General features: G+C 35.4%; 1 protein-coding gene and 1 pseudogene across 7 annotated transcripts in view; one reads left to right on the forward strand and one right to left on the reverse strand.

Annotated features, from left to right (window-relative positions):
- The window catches only part of DGKB (diacylglycerol kinase beta), a 701,584-nt gene that overhangs the window by 524,035 nt on the left and 155,821 nt on the right, over positions 1-21,728 (reverse strand). For all 7 annotated transcript variants that reach the window (XM_038556980.1, XM_038556977.1, XM_038556978.1 and 4 more), the window contains one exon: positions 15,745-15,898. In XM_038556980.1, the coding sequence (XP_038412908.1) occupies positions 15,745-15,898 (154 nt within the window). The remainder of the gene's footprint in view (positions 1-15,744; positions 15,899-21,728) is intronic.
- LOC102153581 lies at positions 5,446-9,019 on the forward strand (annotated as a pseudogene).

Here is a 21,728-nt window from a genome sequence, read left to right on the forward strand (position 1 = left end):
AAATATAATTTATATTTAGCCACACCTTTTTGAAAAAGCGTATTATCATACTAAAATGATTTTTGTTTGATAAAATGAGTAAGCATTTTTCATTTTCTGTTCATGACATGTTGTAAACTAAAAGCTGGATCATATCCACATCACAGTTTTGTATTTAAAAGAATTTAAACTATATATTTCTTTAAAATCATGGGCTTATATGGCAACACACATTGAAGAACTAATCAACTCTTCCTCAAATCCAGACAAGGTGTCCGTTTTGGTTCCATATTAAGTGATAAAATATAGAATTTTTGCAAGGATGTATAGGGTGCACCAAGGGAAAAAATGGTCAAAGACCTTTTTCTCAAATAGGTCATATCAAAAAATTTCACAGAGCGGGATTTGATTAAATCTTGCAGTGTTGAACTGGGGAAAAATCTCCCAGGTTTGTTCCTGTTCCTACTCTTGTCCCCAAAATCAGCTCACTTTCTCTCATGTGGTGAAAATGTATCTTCATATTTTCATTTAATTTTCTGAAAGCCTGGGGCCTTAACCTGTCTTCATAGAGACATTTTCTACCCTACTCTACCATTTATATATATATTTTTTTTTCCTTTCCTGAAATCTGGCTGGAAATCTTTTCCACTACTTATCCCCTCCATTGTTCTAGAAAAGTTCTTTTTTGTTCAAGCAGACTGCACTAAGTTTTATGTGGAAAACACAGGAAACAACACAAGTGGCAAACAAGAAATTGAAAGCCCCATTTCTTGACTATAGCTTTTCAAGAAGATACTCAATGGAACTCTACATTCCTCTTTAGCAGTAGTAGCCTCTGATGAAGAGGCTCAATGTTCTATGTTCCACTAAGGAAGGCCATTTTAATCCATCCTATCTTTGATGAAACTTTTTAGAATTGTGACCAAACACAAAGCTAAGCAAAACTTTTGCCTCAAGTGGTCAATTTTAGTTTTAAAGAAAATGAAATTAATTGACACTCAATAAGCAGGTTCACTGACTTGCCCAAGGTTTTGCTTTTTTGAATATTTTCTTATAAAAGTGAAGCAAGTGAGGGCCCCTGAGTGGCTCGGTGGTTGAGTGTCTGCCTTTGGCTCATAGTGTGATGACAGGGTCCTAGGATCGAGTCCCACATCGGGCTCCCTGCAGGGAGACTGCTTCTCCCTCTGCCTATGTCTCTGCCTCTCTCTGTGTCTTTTATGAATAAAAAAATAAAACCTTTTAATAAAAAGTGAAGCAAATGTATACATACACACACACCATTTATGTCCACACACAAATATAGATCTATAATGCATACCACAATGAACAAAGCACAAAATAAAGTGAAAAAATAAGCATTTTAATTAGAGTATATTAGTGTTATTAGGAAAATTATCTTGTACTTTGAAAGCATTTATGTCTTATGATGATTTTAGAGTGTTTTTGCACACCTTCTTACATAGTATAAACATTCTTCTAAGTTTTAACCACAAAAATAGTTATCATTAGTCAAGTTGAGCATTGCCTACTATGATCACATTTCTCAAACACATGATTTTCATTATACTTCAATCTAGACACTCCATTTCTTGAAACAAAAACCTAAAAAGTTTGTTTTAATAGATACTTTTAATTCTAGTTTCAAGGTTCAATTATTAGCAAATATATTTTAGGTACATGTTTAATTACTGCCTCTGCTCCAGTTTGTTTTATTTTCAAACACATGTAGCTTAGATAATGGAAAGGGTATTGTTACATCCTTTGTTTCCCTTTACCTATTAAAATGGAATATTCAAAACTAATACATTAATTACAAAAAAAGGCAAAAAAATCACTCTAGCAATTTGGCTTTCCCACTTTTTAATACTAGTTCAATTTTCAGAAATTTATCAGGCTTAAAAACAATTTGTCTCATATAATCAAATTTCCAATATCCATATTAATAGTCACAGAAAGTAGCACAATCAAGAGTAAAAATAATTGTCTGGTATTGTCAGACATTTCATGATTTTCAGAGTTAACCTTCCAACTATGCTTGTCTTAGGATAGAATTATAATTATTATTATTTTTTTATTTTTTATGCATATACAAACTGGCAGCAAATAGAAATAGACTGGGTTACAAATCTACAAAGAACATAAAATATGCATAAAGTGAGGACAGGCAGTGGGATACCTTCCCTGACAAGACACTGAGGTCAGCAAAGTATCTGTAAGAACATTCTCTGGATTTCATCTGTTTGGACATTGGCAAAAACCCCAAACAAGCAATCATAAGGAATAGGGTTTGAAGCACACGTTTTTGAGAGTGATATCCTAGAAGCAGAGCAACCTCTCTGAAGAAATAGTAATAATAGCATCCCTGACTGTGTGCCAAGAACACTTAAACACAGTAGTCTGATGTGACCCCACAATTCTATTTTAGAGACAAGAGGGTGGAAAATAAGAGAGTAAAGTAAACCTCTGATCATCATGTAGCAATCTGGAGAGTCAAGAGTTGAAGACAGGGATATCTAATTCCAAACTTTAGGGTCTTTCAAAGCAGTAAAATCAAGATCTGTCTACATCAATTATCTCCAGTAAAATCTTCTGCAATGACAGAAATATGCTATATATGTACTGTTGAATATGGTACCATTAACCACATATGGCTGTTAAGCACATGAAATTTGATTGGTGTGGCTGACAAATTGAATTTTTATCTTATTTACTTGCCAACTAATTTAAATTTAAATTAAATAGGTACACTGGGCTAAGGGCTACCATATTAGACAGTGCTGGCAACAGGTAGACTAGTGAAAGTGGGTTGAATTTCTCTGTTCCGTAAATATACCTAAGTATGAGAGAATAAACCTACCGTACAGTTTTTAAAAGTCATGATAACAATTTTAGTTTTTGTCACATTAAAAATAAATTAAAATACCACCAATCAGCATTTACCCAAAGAAAATAAAAACAGTAATTTGAAAAGATATATGCATCCTTATGTGTATTACAGCATTATTTACAATAGCCAAGACATGGAAGGAACCCAAGTGTCCATCCATAGATGAATGGATAAAGGAGCAGCGGCTTTTACATACAATGGGATATTATGCAGTCATACAAAAGGGTTGGGATCTTGTCATTTGTGACAACATGAACAGACCTGAAGGATATTATGCTAAGTGGAATAAGTCAATCAGAAATACCATATGATTTCACTCATATGTGCAATATAAGAAATCAAACAAGCAAACAAAAAAGCAGAAGCAGACTTATAAATAAAACAAACATATGGTTGCCAGAAGAAAAAGGGCTGATGAGAAGGTGGCAAAACAGATGAAGAGGAGTGAGAGCTCCAGGCTTCCAGTTCTGGAATGAATTTGTCACAGGAGTAAAAGGTACAGCGTAGGGAATATAGTCAATGGTATTTTAACAGCATTGTATGGTGACAGACGGTAGCTACGCTTATGGGTAAACATAGATAGCATAACCTGTAAACTTGTTGAATCACCTTGTTATATACCTAAAACTAATAAAATGCTGTATGTCAACTATGCTTCAACAGAAGAAAAGTACAAATCATGGGGATGAGGTAGAGGGAGGGGAATTGCAGAAACATGGTTAAAAGATACAAACTTCTAGTTATAAGATAAAAAGTACTAGGGACTTAATATACAACATGATGACTCTAGTTAACACTACTGTATGGTGTAACTATATATGCTAGTTAAGAGAGTTGATCCTAAGAGTTCTCATCATAAGGAAAAAAAATTCTGTTTTTGCTTTTGCTTTTTATTGAATCTGTATAAGATTATGGATAGTACGTAAACTTATTGTGCAATCATTTCACGATATATGTAAATCAAACCACTAAGCTGTACAGCTTAAACTTACAGTTACATATGTCAATTATATCTTACTAAAACAAAAACAAACAAAAAGAAATCCAATAATACTCCATAATTTTTAGTGTACTCTTTCAGAATGATGACATCTTAGGTAAGTAAAACCTACATTGAATTTGATCTTTCCTTTGTCTGCAAACTAAAATGCTGGAAAGTAATCTGTTTAATGAAAAATGGTAATAGCTGACATTCATTGAACACTCATATTGTACCTAGTACATTATGTTTTTGAGTCCCACAGCACCCAGTAAGATGCATGCATCTATTATTTCTATTTTACATTTGCCAGAACAGAGACAAAGTCAAGTGGTATAGTCATAATTCAAAAGGCAATCTGAATTGAGATTTTATGCTAATTCTGTGGGGTTAGAGAGAAAACCAAATCAGAGGAATTTGTCTCTTGTCTCTTAATAAATGACCTTTTGTTTTTGGAGTCTGGTTTTCAAGACTCTTAAGAGTATGTACATTGATTATTTCATAAACCTTTGGAATGAAATTAGAAATCCTAGTCATAGCTGAGAGCTCTAAATGTCAATGTTCCACTTAGGCCATTCCTTGGGCCATCTATAATAAATAATATACATATGAAATATATATTTATAAATAAATAATTTATATAATAAATATATAGTTGAATATAAAATTTATTAATATATTGCTATATATTAAATATCAATGTATATTTAATATACATGTTAAATATAAAATATGTTTTATGTTTGCATGTATAAAAATAAACATACACACACACATCCCAAATCTTTACCATCATTTTGTTATAGGGAAATGGATTATGGATACTTTTTCTTTTTGCTTATGTATTTCCTAAAGTATACAACTAGAATCCCCTTTATAAATATAAACCCAGAAGATATTAAGAGCTTTTTTAAAAAATATTTTATTTATTTATTTGAGAGACAGAGTGAGTGAGAGAGAGAGACAACATACGAGCAAGAACAGAGGGAGAGGGAGAAGCGCACTCCCCTGATGAACAGGGAGCCCAATGTGGGACTTGATCCCAGAACCCTGTGATCATGACCTGGTCCGAAGGTAGATGCTTAACCAAGTGAGCCACCCAGGTGCCCTGATATTAAGAATTTTTAATATTAGTTGTGTAGAAGTTCTAGGATAAAGCAGATAGCAGCAGATAAAAAGAAAAATACCATTTTTATAAGGGCTTTCATTCTAATGGATCAAAGCCAGTGTTCAGTACCATTACATTTTTTCTAGCTATTACTAGGTATTTTAGAGCATATCACAAGTTAAATTAAGTTATGACTGATTTGGGGGCACCTCGGTGGCTCGATGAGTTAAATATCTGACTCTTGATTTAGGGTCAGGTCATGATCTCAGGGCTGTGAGATCGAGTCCTGCATCGAACTCTGCACTGGGCAGAAAAAGCTATGATTGATTTTGGACCCTGAAAAGTACTAAATATCATATTTGCCTTTATTGAAATAAAAAAACTATAAATAATATTCATGAACACTACAGTGCAATAGTCTTAAGGTAATGCTATCATTTAATATGCAATCATTAACATGTAACTGAAAATACAAAAATCCCTTTATACTAGATGAATAAACCTAATGGTAAAGATGGTAAATTTGAAGACCAACATTTTACTTAGAATATTCAGATAGAAGAATAAAGAAACCAGTATAATCAAGTCCAATATATTCAAACCCATTTAACAATTAAAGGGGAGGTTTTGGGGGAACTTTTCCTTCACTAAGTTTATCATGAATAGGGCCTTGAAATGTAGATTTTTCTTTGGTTTTGGTGAACAGTTTTCAGAGTTTCAGGATAATAGATTTATTGAAGTAAAATAATTTGTGGATTACTACTACTAATAAAAATAATTGAAAGAAGTGAATTTGGTACTATAAAAGCATACAAAATGTAATAGTTGATGTAAATAAATGCTAATTGGCCAATATATAGGATTTGTCTTTATTTCTAGAACACTTTTATGTAGGTATGTAAGTATATCAACATTAACAAATGTACAAACGTATTTTAGATGCCTACTATGTGACAAGAAGTTCCCTATCTCAAAGTCACACAAGCCTTGAACTCTGTCCAGTTTGTGTTTGGAAGACCTTGTCTGCTCTTTGTTGCATTGTGGAAACTTTAGAAGTTTATTAGACACAAAAGACCAATAAGCTACCTATGGTAAAAATATGCATTCACATACACACACACACACACACACACATGCAAACACATATTTTTAATAACCTCAAGACACTCCTGATAAGAATAATAATTTCGGGGCAGCCCGGGTGGCTCAGCGGTTTAGCGCTGCCTTCAACCCAGGGCGTGATCCTGGAGACCCGGGATCGAGTCCCATGTTGGGCTCCCTGCATGGAGCCTGGTTCTCCCTCTGCCTGTGTCTCTGCCTCTGTCTCTCTGTCTCTCTCTCTGTCTCTCATGAATAAATAAATAAAATCTTAAAAAAAAAAAGAGTAATTCTTCTCAGCACAATTAATGAAGTGTGTCTTTTGGCAAGAACATCCAATAAGGGCATTTGGCAAAACATTTTCCCAAAGGTTCAAATACCTCATTTTCGTTGTACAATTTTCTATTCTTAATTTGATTAACTTCCTCATGGACAAAAGAAATCCTCCTTTTCTGCCTAAAAATATTGCCTATGGTATGACTCTCTGGTTGTAGCACAAACATAAAAAGAATTATATTCACTAAAGGTATTGTGGCTTAATAGCATACATCAATTAAGCATTGCCATATTGGATGGACAATGAGAGAGATCAAAGACAAAGGCATTAACCCTTTCAAAAGTGGCTGTTATTATTCTCAATTCTAAATATCTTCTTGACTCTTTTGCACCTTCAGCCTCATGCCCTTTCATGATAGCTTCCACACCACTAACTTAAAACCATGTAACAGCTCTCCAATTTCCAATTTCACCACTTGGCCTTGGCTCCCTCCTTGGCCTTTTCTCCAGCCACTCTCTTCCTGTCACTTCATCTACCCCAGTGCAAGGATTCAAGGCATAGACCCAGATCTCTCGGCACTCACCAAATCTACTTCCCTCTAACTCTTAAGACCATAGGACTCTGATTCTGCCATTACCACTCCCCCAACCCTTCCTTCAAAAAGTGCTGATACTTCCAAGGTCATGACTACCATCTGAGACCATCAAAAATGATATTTGGGGCACCTGGGTGGCTAAGTTGGTTAAGTGTCTGCCTTTGGCTCAGATCATGATCACAGGGTCCTGGGATGGTGCATGCTTTGGGCTTTCTGCTCAGCAGGGATTCTGCTTCTCCCTCTCCCCTTCCCCACCACTTGTACACTCTCTCTCTCTCTCTCTCTCTGTCTCAAGTAAATAATAATAAAATCTTTAGAAAAAAATTGCTCTCCTTGTGATCCTTATCCCAGTTTCAGTCATTTGTGAGAAATTTGGGGTTCCTAGTCATTCTCAGTTTCAACCTGTACTTTCTATCTAACCAATGTTTGCTAATAGCACTCCTTATCTTACCTTCTGACATGCTATGTACATTTTTACTTATTTACTAAAATGTAATTGACTATAGGGGAAGGGAAGTAGTTCCATTTTCCTCACTGAAATTTGAATGGTGTGTGTGTGTGTGACACATTGTAAGTGATCAATAAATATTTGTGACTAACATAAAATATTACTCAGCCATTAAAAAGAATGAAATCTTGCCAACTGAAACAACATAGATGGATCTGGAGAGTATAATGCTAAGTAAAATAAGTCAGTCAGAGAAGGACAAATAACATGATTTTACTCATATGCAATTTAAGAAATAAAACAATGCAAAGGGGAAAAAAGAGAGAGACAAACCAAGAGACAGATTCTTAACTATAGTGAACAAACTGATGGTTACCAGAGTGGAGGTGGGTGGGTGAGGGGGTGAAATAGGTGATGGGGACTAAGGAGTGCACTCATTGTCATGAGCACTGAGTAATACCCATGTACTGTCAAATCACTATATTGTACACCTGAAACTAATATAACACCTGTATGTAAACTATACTAGATTTAAAATTGATTTAAAAATAAGTAACCAGCCTTGCCCATCCTGCACCTGGAGGAGACACACACAGCTAACCTTGTCTCTTCACACAATTCTTACAGCCGGTGGTCTCAGGGCACAATGGCAACTCTTAAGGAAAAAACTGATTGCACCATTTGCAGAAGAGGCAGCGATCCCAAACAACACGATCACTGTAGTGGGTGTTGGACAAGTTGGTATGGCATGTGCCATCAGCATTCTGGGAAAGTCTCTGGTTGATGAACTTGCCCTGGTGGATGTTTTAGAAGATAAATTCAAAGGAGAAATGATGGATCTACAGCATGAGAGCTTATTTCTACAGACACCTAAAATTGTGGCAGATAAAGATTACTCTGTGACTGCCATTTCTAAGATTGTGGTGGTGACTGCAGGAGTCCACCAGCAAGAGGGAGAGAGCCGCCTCAGTCTGGCGCAAAGGAATGTTATTGTCTCAAATTCATTATTCCTCAGATAGTCAAGTACAGTCCTGATTGTATCATAATTGTGGTTTCCAACCCAGTGGATATTCTTACATATGTTACCTGGAAACTAAGTGGACTACCCAAGCACTGTGTGATTGGAAGTGGGTGTAATCTGGACTCTGCTAGATTTCGCTATTTTATGGCTGAAAAACTTGGCATTCATCCCAGCAGCTGCCATGGATGGATTTTGGGAGAACATGGCGACTCAAGTGTGGCTGTGTGGAGTGGAGTGAATGTGGCAGGTGTTTCTCTTCAGGAACTGAATCCAGAAATGGGAACAGACAACGGCAGTGAAAATTGGAAGGAAGTGCATAAGATGGTGGTTGAAAGTGCCTATGAGGTCATCAAGCTAAAAGGATATACCAACTGGGTTATTGGATTAAGTGTGGCTAATCTCATTGAATCAATGTTGAAAAATCTCTCCAGGATTCATCCAATGTCAACAATGGTGAAGGGCATGTATGGTATTGAGAATGAAGTCTTCCTGAGTCTTCCCTGTATCCTGAATGCTCGGGGCTTAACCAGTGTGATCAATCAGAAGCTAAAGGATGATGAGGTTGCCCAGCTCAAGAAAAGTGCAGGTACCTTGTGGGACATCCAGAAAGACCTAAAAGATCTGTGACTTCTGGCTTCTAAGCTATAGGAACTTAAAACCATGATGTGATTAACTGTGAGCCTTTAATTTCTCATCCATATACATGGATCACAGTTTGCTTTTATCTTCCTAAATATGTGAATCTGGGCTCACAGAATCAAAGCCCATGCTTGGTTTAATGCTTGCAACATGAGCCTTGAACAAATAAAATTAACTATTGTAGTGTGCTTCTATAAATAAATAAATAAATAAATAAATAAATAAATAAATAAATATTTATGAATGAAATAATACTGAATGTCTTACAGTTCACACACTATCCTTTCATTGGACTTTTTTAATTTGAGTAGAAATGTACATGTTTTCTTTTTTTGAAACTCCCTTCCATCCTCTCCTACATGTACCTGTCCCTACCTCTACTTAAACTAGATAATTTTAGTTTATGGTTAAAATCTCACTCAGATTAACTTGATAAATAGATGATAACTTTTATTTTAGTGTAATATAATTCATAACCTACTTGTCTGTTGTCTGCCTGGCTCTAAAGGATACTCAGCTTTCTGGTGGAATTTCTGGCACATAAGGTGTTTAAAAAAAAAAAAAAAAAAAGAATGGTGGAGGGGTACCTGGGTGGCTCAGTAGGTTAAATGTCTAACTCTTGATTTGGCTCAGGTCATGATCTTAGGGTTGTAAGATTGAGTCCTGCATCTCTCTCTTTCTCTCTCCCTATGCTCTTTCCCCAGGTCTCTCTCTCCCTCTCTTTAAAAAAAAAAAAAGATAGTGGAATGCACGAAAGAAAGAAAGAAAGAATTAAATGTTACAACTGGCCAACTCTCTACATGATATGATATAAAAGGTGCTAGGAAAATATTCTTTTTCTGTTTCTGTCCTATAAAACTAACAATAACAACAACAACAAGAAAACTTACCCTAACCTATAGCTAATAACAGGCATTTACTATTATAACGTCAACATTTTAAATATTGTGGAGTCAAACAGAAATATAGTATGTTTCTGAACCAGTTAACAAATCAATTACATTCTCTATATTATCAGAGAATGTAGAAGTTACTAATAACTACTGTTAACTGCTATCCTGTACAATAAGAATAATAATTTAGCTGAAGGTAGTTAATTCCTAGAGTTGCTATGAAGAGTTGGTCTAGGTGAGAGTTGGGAAGAAGCACGGATGCACCAGCTATTCTACAAGAGGCAGAAAGTGTGACTTTGACAACAGTGCCTTGGTTGCTTCCCAGTTGCACAAAGTATCTCATGCCAGCATGTGCTATGCAATTAGAGCAACACATTAGCCAAGACTTGAAGGAGTTGGCTTTTGCTGTGAGATAAGGAACCACAGAAGACTTAAATCACAGCAGACAATTTGTTATGTAAAGGATCTGGGCCACATGGGGCAAGAGGCAGAGAGAATTGAGCCTGGAGGCAGATCTGCAGGTTACATGGCATTGTGCTTACTGCTATGAAACTCAGATTTTTTTTTAAAGATTTTATTTATTTATTCATGAGAGACACATAGAGAGGCAGAGACATAGGCAGAGAAGCAGGCTCCCTGCAGGGAGCCTGATGTGGGACTCAATCCCAGGACCCCGGGCTCACAACCCAAGCCAAAGGCAGATGCTCAATCACTGAGCTACTCAGGTGTCCCAACATAGTGTTATATTAGTTTCAGGCACGTTTGTGGGGAGCAGGGAGGTGAGTTTGGGTGTGGGAAGGCCAGTGACTAGAACTTCCTGTACTTAATCTGTCCTGCACTCTCTCCCTTCACCAAAGCAACTCTGCTTTCATCTGCTTTAAATATTTTTTTAAAGACTTTATTTATTTATTCATGATAGACACAGAGACAGGCAGAGAGAGAGAGGCAGAGACAGAAGGCTCCTGCAAGAGCCCCCTATGGGACTGATTCTGAGACTCTGGGATCATGCCCTGAGCCGAGGGGAGACACTCAACTGCTGAGCCACCCCAGCGTCCCCTCATCTGCTTTAAGTACTAAGGATTTAAGTTTACATGAAAAATAAAAATTTAAAGAACTTGCCACAAGGTGATAGTGAAGGCCTGAAACTTAGAAACCGAAGAATAATCGAATCAGGTTTCAGCATTAGAAAGTACAGCATTGGGATCCCTGGGTGGCGCAGCGGTTTAGCGCCTGCCTTTGGCCCAGGGCGCGATCCTGGAGACCCGGGATCGAATCCCACGTTGGGCTCCTGGTGCATGGAGCCTGCTTCTCCCTCTGCCTATGTCTCCGCCTCTGTGTGTGTGTGTGTGTGTGACTATCATAAATAAATAAAAATTAAAAAAAAAAAAAAAAAAAGAAAATACAGCATTGAGATAGGAAGTCAGGGCCCAGCCAGGAGCCATGCTAATGGGCAGTCTATAACACAAACAATGATAGATCAAACTGACAGTAGCAGAATGTTTGAGAAGTTATAATGAGCAATGGAGAGCATTTTGTGACTAACTAAACATGAGGCATGAGGCAGTGCCGAGTGGGAGAGTCCAAGATTTTACAATTGGAAAAATGATAGATACTTGGGTTCCCTTCACCAAGAGACAAGATAGAAATAGAAGCAGGTGTGGGTAGATTATAATTATTTGACTTTCAAACACATTTAGTTCAATTCCTTATGGGACATCCAGATGAAGAGTTCTATCTGGAATAGAGTTAATATATATTCTCTGTGAGCTGAAGAAACAGTTCTGGGTTGTATGGGGAATAATGGAGGCATTTTATGTTAGACAGTGCTTGGGTTTTTTTGTTTTGTTTTGTTTTTGGTTTTTTGTGTTTTTGTTTTTGTAGGATGTGAAAAAAATTCACCTGTTGAGGATGAGGGGAAAGATTTGAATAAAGAAGTTTGAGGGGGATCCTGGGGTGGCTCAGCAGTTTGGCGCCTGTCTTTGGCCCAGGGCACGATCCTGGAGTCCCCGGATGGAGTCCCGCGTCAGGCTCCTGGCATGGAGCCTGCTTCTCCCTCTGCCTGTGTCTCTGCCTCTCTCTCTCTCTCTCTCTCTCTCTCATGAATAAATAAATAAAATCTTAAAAAAAAGAAGTTTGAAAAATTTAACCTAATTGATCTAGGAGACAGTATTAAGAATAAATATGGTAAATAAATATGAAAATTTTATGGTAGATTTTTTAAAAAACTGAAGAGGTCTTAAGGCCATGTTAATATTGTATGTTATAAACATGTAGAGGCAACAATCTGCATATTTATGAAATTTCTCTTTGGTTATATTCAGTGTTCAAGTTGTAGGAACTGAAATGTGAAATCATAATATTGATTCGTGGTCAAGGGTATATGAGCCACTTGCAAAAAAAGAAGGTTCCAAATGATTGAACCATTCTGTAAAGAAAGTAGTTCAAGTGATAGATTCTGGGGATGAAAGTAAAATCAGAAGTTAGTCGCTGAGCTGGCAAACATATGAGGCATTAGGGACCTGACATTTACAAGGAAGCAAAAGAGGTTATGAGAGAGCTGGAAAGATAGAGCATTAGGGATATCTTCAAAAACTAAAAGTCCAACTTGGGAACAGTAGAAAGAATCATATTACATATTAAGGAGGCGATAAGAGGCACTTTCATGCAACAAAATATTCCAAAAAAAAAAAAAAATTCACTACACAAAATACCAGATGGATCAGTAGCTACTACAAGTTCCAACAAAAGCCAACTATAAACATACACATACTCAACATTTATGCCTCTTTATAGCTATTTAAAATTTTTATTCTATAAAAACTAAATGTTTTGCATTTATTTTATCTCCAATAATTGAATATTGTTCATTAACAAGAATAACATTTTTCCCAATTTAGTTTTGCTTTTTACTGAGAAACCATTATTCAGTTGATATACAGAGTCAAGAACAGCTATCATATCCATATTGATACTGTAGTAATGAAATATGGTGAACTTTTGGGGGGGGTGGTAAACAAAACATTATATAGCTCCTTTCTCTTCAAAATTTATTTGTGATTTTTCAGCCACAAATATGTATTGTGTAGATAATCTAGATTATACAGAAGGATCCTGAAAATAAAAATGCATTTATATTTTTTATTAACAAAAGTAAGTTTGAAAGAATATGCAGTTGAAAACAGTCCTACAAAGGACACCATGCACTTATGTTTTAAAATGTGGATCAAGGTTTGAAAGAAATTCCAGTTTAAATCATTTTTTGCTGCATGAGAGCTACACAGCCCATCTTGCAACTCCTTTCAAGTAGATCTGTGCAGAATATGTGGCTGTCCCAAACAAAGTACAAGCTGTTACCCTTTAATTTTTTTTTTTTTTCCATTTTGGAACCTGATTTGATTTCTACTCCTTGTAAATTTGGCATCTTATATGTAATACTTACTACATGCTATTTGAAGACAAGAGAGTTTGAGATTTTAATTTCTTACGAATCTAATTAATTAGAATCTCTCCTCCCTCTAAGTCTGACATAATTACTCAGACAGGAAACCTATAAAAAAAAATGTCTCCCCTTCTTTCTCCATACACAAGAATAATACTGCTTCATATAAAATGAAAGAAGAGACAATTTTACTATTTTATTCAGTCTATGTGCAATCCATTTATAGCATGAAATGGAGAACAGGGACGTTTTAATTTCTAGATCAAAGTAAGGAATTGTCCCATTTTTAAATGTTCAGCCCAGGACACCAGTAAGCTCTGATAGCACACTGTAAGAACAGACTAAACAAGACTCACCTGGGGAAAAACCAAGTGGGGTGAATCCTTTCAATTCATGATATAGGGGAATTATTTAAGGAACTAAAAACATTTTAAGGGTAGTTAAAGACTATGATAAACATATTGTTATGTATTTTGAAAGGATCAAAATATATCATGTGGAAGGTATACACTTGTTTTAAAAAAGCTTGCATCAACATGTGATTGCTCTTGGAAAGATCATCATTTCATTAACAGAAGGAGAAACAGCACAACATAAAGCATATGTCTATGGACCCTCATCAGATTGCCTAAACCTTGTTTATGGTTCAACTATTTCTTAATTAGATGTTTTATTTTTAATTAATTAACTAAAGTATATTTAATTAATGTTTTAATTTTCTTAATTAGTTAATTTTTAAATTTTAAATTAATTAATTAAAGTGAGTTTAATTTATTAATTTAAAAATTAAAAATTAATTAATTAGTACCGGTTTTAAACATCTTCTATACCTTTATTCACATTTTGGTATTCTATTTCATAATGCTAGAGCTGGAAGTCTCTAGGCCAGTGTCTCCCCTGAGATCCCAGGTCCCTTTGCAGAGAATTTCTAGGTCAAATGATTATTAATGATAATTCTGAGATATCATTTGCTTTTTTAACTCTAATTCTCTCATGAGTGTAGAGTTTTTAAGAGGATGCATAATATATGATACAGCAACAGGAACACAGAAGCAGTTAGGAAGCCGGAGGTTAAAGAGATTGGCAATGATATCAAGCAATGCCACTCTTCTCATGAATTGTTTTTAGTTTTGAAGTTATTTTTCAGAAAAAATGTTATTTTTCTTAACATGTAATGGATTGATTGTTGTTTATTTCTACAATATCTCTTCTTTAGTATGGATATAATAGGTATTACCCCAGCTCTTTGGGCCCTAAATAATTTTAAGAGCCCAAAAAAGTCTTGTGATCAGAAAGAGTTTGAGAAATGCTGCCTTAGACCATATTTCTCCATTATGAGCTGGATTCCTATTAACAGGCGCACTAGAGACATGACAAGGAAGGAAGGGGTAGGGGCTGGTTCCTGCTAGTCTGTCTTTACTTCCTATTAGATCTCTCCAGCGCTTGTTTCCCAGAGCAACAGGCTCTAGTCTCTAGCTCATTTCTACACTGAGAAAGGCACAGTCTGGCCCAAGCCATTCCTAAAATGTATCACTGCCAGGCAGCAGGCCCCTCTTGAGCTCTGGTACTACCTACCAAACCCAGAAGGAAGTATCCCCTCCACAGAAATTCCAGGGTGAGAGATCTGCCAGGCAACACCTTCCCCACAGAACCCTACCTCCTAGTTCAAAGGAATCCTTCTTCCAGTTTTGATTACTCCAACCTAGGAGTGGCACATGACTCCTGCAGTTCTACCTCTCCATCATCTTGGTATTTCTCTTTGATTTTTCAACCCTCCAACACTGTTTAACCAATCACCTATTTTATATTCTCTAAGGTAATACAGTGGGATTTTTGTTTTCCTGACTGGATAGAGCTAGACACAATTAACAATGGATTCATTAGACATCTCTGAAAAGCTACCCATAATGACAGAACCAATCATCTCCATGGTGATATCAAATTTTTAAAATGTGTCTAAAAGAAAAATCAAAACTGTTCTATGAAAATATGTTAGAAATTTACACAAGTGATATAAATATTATGTTCTACACATAACTGCTTTGTGACTACATTTTCATATATAAAGTTATCTATATTTAACTATTCATTTAGAAGAGCACTTTTCCATATTTGATGGAAGTATCTCTTAAAATTATTACCTAAACGTAGACTTCTAAGACTTTGAATGACAAGTGATGGATAATGATAAAGTATATTTTCTGTAATGTTTAGCTATTACTATATTGGAGACACTTTAAATATTTTGCACAATCTTAGTATGAAAGTATAAATCCTGAAAGAAAGATATTTCTTAAGCAAATCATCTCTTCTCTTATAGAGAACTTGATACCGATTTTCCCTTGGAGGTTTGCATATTTAAAGTAAATAATTAGACTTACCTCCTGAAAGGAGAGCAGGTTTACTTTTTACCATTGGACTAGAATGAGGAAATTTGTTGCTAAATGACATGAAAAGGTGTGCTGTGAAATCATCGGGAAGTTCTGCTTCCAAGAATGTCTTCATAAATAGCTTGAAACCTTCAAAATCTATTGTCTGAAAAAAATTAAACATATATTTTAAGTGTCAGCCAATGTTAAGATTATGTGCTATGTCCAAAATCAACAGTAGTAGAAATGACCTCAAACATTTCTATATCCAAGTCTATAAAAGGATGATAACTATTTGAGAAATACATGGAGCAGTCCTTGGCTAATTGTGGTGGTTAGGTATGTATACATCTTACCTGTAGTGGGACAACAGGAAAGGAGAAGCTTTCCAGTCAGACATTTCTATTTCCACAGTATATGTATCACCATAAAAAAATATAGTCTTTGAAACTCGGTTTCCTTCCCTGTGAATTGGGAGTAATATTCCCAATCCTGCAGAGTTGTTGTTATAACTAAATTAGGCAACTAACGTGAACATGCTAAGGCAGAGTCATGAACACAGCATTAATACTCTGAAATAAAGAATTTCTCTCATCTCCTGTCTTTGTTTCTCATAGTTAGTCTTGTTTTTGACCCCTGGAGAAAGGGGCTAATGTAAAAGTCTCACCCTGACACCAATATCAATTGATGTGAAATTCCAAAGTGAAATTCTAAAACTTCCCATGCAAACTTCCAAAGAAATCTTTTTCAAGATCCTTGTCGACTCATAGTCACTGCAGGACTATAAAAAATAAACAATCAGACATTTGTTTGGAAAGAACCCTTGCTACATTGAGAGACTCCATCTCTGGAGTTTGTTTCCTCTGTTTCCAACAGGGAAAGGGTGATGGAAATCACCGTCTATTCTCCATTTAAGTAGAGAATTTCACCAGAGCCACCTGGAGAGCTTGCTTTCTCTGAGCAGAGGACAGTGGACCAGAATCTGACTCTTGCCTGGAAAATTGAAGACAAGGGTGCAGGTACTTTGAGACAAAGGCAAGTAAATGGTACTGTACTGGGCTTGGCCATCACCCTCATGACTATAGGGACAATGATGCATAAATGTTTCCTGAGAAATCAATGTAGATCACATGGAAGAGGCCAGTGTGGTTGTATTAGGTCCTATCCAGGTGGCCATTTGAAAGAACAAGGATATCTATAGAGAAGAAGCTGGGATAAAGCCACACCTGTCCAGATCAAGAAAGTCCAAGGTTGATGGGTCTCATAGGAAGCCCTTGAAGGGCTTTTTTTTTTTTTTTTTTTCTTTCTTACCCAGTTCAATGTAACTAAGATAAAACTAAAAATAGGGCAAAAATGAAATTTGGTAGACGTATGCTCTTAATTTTGGTCAAACTTCTGGTAAATGAGAATAAAATCAATTCCTTAAACTGCTATTTTGAATAGAAAAGTATTTGTTCCATGTAATTATACTTGGGGTAAGGTGGTACAGAATGACCAATTTAATTTTAATATTGTTTTGAATAAATCCTAAAATGGAATAGGACATATAAGGATATTACTAGAGAAAGTAAATTTTTATAGATTAGATTATGTGCCAATTAAGAATATGTACCATGTATGCTTCTGTACCTAATAGAATCTCAAGCCAATTAAAAACCAAAGCAAAAAAATAAAAAATAAAAAATAAATAAAAATAAAAATAAAAAAAAGAAAAAGAAAATAAAACTTCACTTTGTTTATTTCTGATTGCAAAACTCTACACCTTATTCTGACATTTTTAGGTAGTTTAATCTTGCTTTGGTTATTCATGAAAGGCACTTCAGACATTTACATTGGTGGCAGTAAAAAGAGTCCACTTTCTTACATATATAAGAAATCACCACCACCATAAAATATTATAAATTCTACTAGTGGAGTGAACCACATAATTAAAAACCATGAATAACATAAAAATATACGAATAGCCTCAGGTAGCAGAAATACTTATGAAAAGCAATTTGCCACCATGAATGAAACCGAGGTTTCAAAATATTCAGATAAGGCCAACAGCCAGACCACTGTATCCAAAGGCACTTTCTTGAGCAGAGACACCTACTCTTACTAATAGGGTTCCTTAGTCCTGGCCTGTGGCAAGAGAAGTAATCTGCACTCAGTTGGATGAGTAACCAACTTCGACAGAAAATCCTCAAATGTGTGAAGCCTCATGGGACACTAGAAGTTAATTTTATTAAAAACTATAGGAACTTTGTGTAACATAGTCATAGGCATTGAGATTAGAGGTGGTTATTAATATTCACTCTTGCTTCTGAGCCCTAAGCCTTCTGTAGTCGTATTGTGTTTGCCAACATAACAAATGACAGGAACATGGTTTTGAAGTTAGAGTACCTGGATCTACTCTCAGATCCAACACTTTCTAGCTATCTCCAGGTGGACAATTTATTAATCTCTCTGTGCCTTAATTTCTCCATCTACAGGTAAGAATAACAATACCTACCTCTGGGTCTGTTAGAAATTTCAAACAATTTTTGAAGAATAAGCCTCAAACCACATTACCTTAAAATGTTTTTATATGCATTTAACAAGTCATTACATGGTTCATCCTTTTTGGTTATTATTATTATTTTTTTTTAGAAAGCTGGTAGCAAAATATGAACAAAGGACTAGAATTGTTGACAATTTTTCTCTGGATCTTCTGTTGGAGCATGATTATCTTTTAAAACAGAACAATTTCAAGGCAAGAGTTTAACATGATAACAAAGGAAAACAATAACAACCAACCAGCAAATGAAAACAAAACAGAGACTTGAGAATAAAAAAATATTTTGTGTCATATTCTATATCTTCACTTGCCATCTGAGTGATTTGGGGCAAGGAATTTATCTCTTCTTTTAAAGAAAAAAATCTGCCACATCCCAAGTGTGTGCTCTTTATAGAGCCTTACATAACCTAAATAGAATCTCTTTGAAATCTGTGCCTGTAATTTAATGAAGAAACCAGAAAAATAAACAACCAAAAAGGAAAAAAAAAATGTATGGCATCCCTGTTAATAAGGACTGCATCACTCCTTGACCGTTCTTTTTCAGTGGTCAGGAAAACTTTCTGAAATTAAATGCTGCAGCTTTGCCTTGCTCACTAAGCAAAAGGCAGCTTAGTTATATTCTCTGACAGCTCTAAGCCTTAATTTTTTTCATATAAAGTGCTATATAAGATCAACCATTCAGGGTTGTCATCTAAATGTAATAATAAATCAATATAAAGCACTTAACATGCCCTTGGGCTCACAGCATGTAAAATAAATGAAATAATAAAATAATAAAAGGAAGTGCTGGTTTGAGGTTTAATGGATTTTTTATTATCTTAATTTGCCCTCCTCTTTATTAGTCCAGAAAACCAGAAAACTCACTGCATCTTCCTGAATCAAGCCTGCAGTTTTTGTGTTTTAGACATTTTGCAATTATTGTTCTGTACCAGGCAACACTGACAAAACACTGCTTTTAGAATGTGAGCATTTATACAGATATCTTATTTAAAAAAAAAAGTCTATTAACAAAATAAGAATGACGCTTTCTATGCAATGATGTTATCCTATTTATTAAGTTTTACCGATGATGTAAATAAACTTCCCTTTCAAACTTCTTCACCGTTTGGGTTGGAACAAAATTTGCCTCCCTTACATTTCAGTCATTAAACATAGCTTACAAAGTTGTAAAACTCAAACTTCTCTGAAGCCTAAATTTAGCCATTTCTGTGTTTCCAATTCACAGAGGAATTATTCTTTAATATCTTCTGGTTAACTCATCTCCTGCTTTTCTTCTTGGTAAAAGATTTTCAAATTTCTTTTAAAATTCTATGTTGTCCAAAATATCAGACATTTCTATGAGTGAATACTATCTTCCATCTATACATTTTCCTTATTTCATGATTCAGTAGAACATTGCCAAATTTAAGTATCTTGCTTTCTACTGCTGTCCTGTAGCAGCATTAAAATTGGTTTTTGAAGATTGTGACCTTTAAACAGAATGAGATCACTTATATGCACATCAATGGAAACACTAATGAACAAAGTTGGGTTGGACTTAAGTGAATGAGTGTTCAAAAATCAAACTGGCTCAGAGACACACACACCACACAATGTTTAAAATTTTGAGAACTGTTTTTTTTTTCATTTTTTTTTCTTAAGGAGCAGCCACAGACTATTTAGGGAGATAACATAGAGAATCTGCAAAGAATTCAGACTGAGGGAGCTGTTCAGATGTTGCTGCCAAACTGGCATGAATTCAAAACACATTTCTATATGCCTTTCATTATTATATCTGACCATCTGGATCCTTTGTTTTTAAATCCCTGTTAATACTAAAGAAATAACACTAGTATTCATCCAAGTAGACTCAAAGTGAATGAAAATAAATGTCATCACTCTATCGTTAATTTATTCTGGTGGTTTCAGGATGGAGATTTTCTCATATTCAGCAAATGTTCATGGTATATCCATTTTGTACTAATCTCTGTCCTAGCTGTTGGGGTAGAGATGCTATTGGAACATGCAAAAATCCTTCCACCAGAGGCTTATTTTCTAACAAGGGGAATAAGAAAATAGAAAAATAAATAGGCCTAAATGTACAAGGTTTGACAGTATTAAGTGTTGTAGGGAAAAAAAAAGATAGAAAATGTTTATACATTTTGGGGGAGGGTACCTGTTTTAAATCTGATGATCAGTAAAAGAAAATCTGTTCTTTGAATAAAGATTTAAAGGGGATGAAGGAGAAAGCTTTGCACATATTTGGAGAAAGAACACCTCAGATAGACAAAACAGATAGTGCAAATGTCCTTTCTGAGGCATAAAAATGCTCCTGTTTTAGAGGCATTTCTATAAAAACCAGTGAGGAGGAGTAGGAGAACAGAGCAGGAGTGAAGGCAGACAAGGGTAGTAGGAAATACACTTCTGAATATTTGTTACAGAAGGTTAGGGGAGAAATATATCAACTGTGAGAGATATCACCTAGCCACTCGAAACAGCCAAATCATTAACTTTTCAATTTAGGACACAATATTGCAGATGGTCCATTCTCAAATTCTACATGTTGTCATAGATACAAGACAGTATTTTTTTGGCAATATCGAGATTGGATCCCTAGTGCAGTTACAAGAAACCTGTAAGACGCTATTCAAATTGATGTGTTTAACTATCATAAGATGTAGCTAATTAAACTCATCAGTATCTATGTAAATTTCTTCTCAGACTGTTTTTACATGGTTCCATTCTAACTGCGGTCACATAATGAAAAGAAAGTTACTATATATTTCAACAATATTTAATACAGAGTCAATATAGGTCACTGATACAGAATTATAGAAGGCACTTTATTATTCAGTTTGGTGGTATGCTTTCAAAACTGTGCTCTGGTTGTAGGTTTGATAAGATGAGGAAAATGACAGAATTTATGTTGAGAGTAATGGGGAAGAGAAGCACAAATACTGGTTAACATGTGACTTCCATTCCTTGCTAACTCAGTGCCCTGGCATTTATGCAGTTGTGGGAGGTAGAACAGATACAACACAATAACTCTGATACCAGGACAGCATTCTGGATTGTGGCCAGGCTTGGCAGGGGAAACAAATCACATCTGATGTCCTCCACTCATACCTCGTGGTAGAAAGAAATCAATTTAGAGTTGGAAAGACATCCGAGTTATATTTTCTCACTTTAAAGTTGAGAAAAGTGAGTCTCAGAAAATAAAGGTGACAGGATTGGTTGGTGGTGTATCTCAGATATTCCCACTTTTACTTTTCACAGATATTCTAGAACTTTTGTATGAAACCATGTTAGTCATTGAAGTATGACCAATGGCCATTGCCTTTAAATGTCAATGGAACACCTCTACATCAGGCACAGAGATAATTATTTTATATACACTTTGAATTTAACCCTTTAAACAAGCCACTAAGGCCAATATTCTTTTCATTTGATAGCTTTACAAACTGAGGCTGGTAACTTG

This window comes from Canis lupus, chromosome 14, assembly GCF_011100685.1.
Source record: "Canis lupus familiaris isolate Mischka breed German Shepherd chromosome 14, alternate assembly UU_Cfam_GSD_1.0, whole genome shotgun sequence".
NCBI classification, from domain to species: Eukaryota; Metazoa; Chordata; class Mammalia; order Carnivora; family Canidae; genus Canis; species Canis lupus.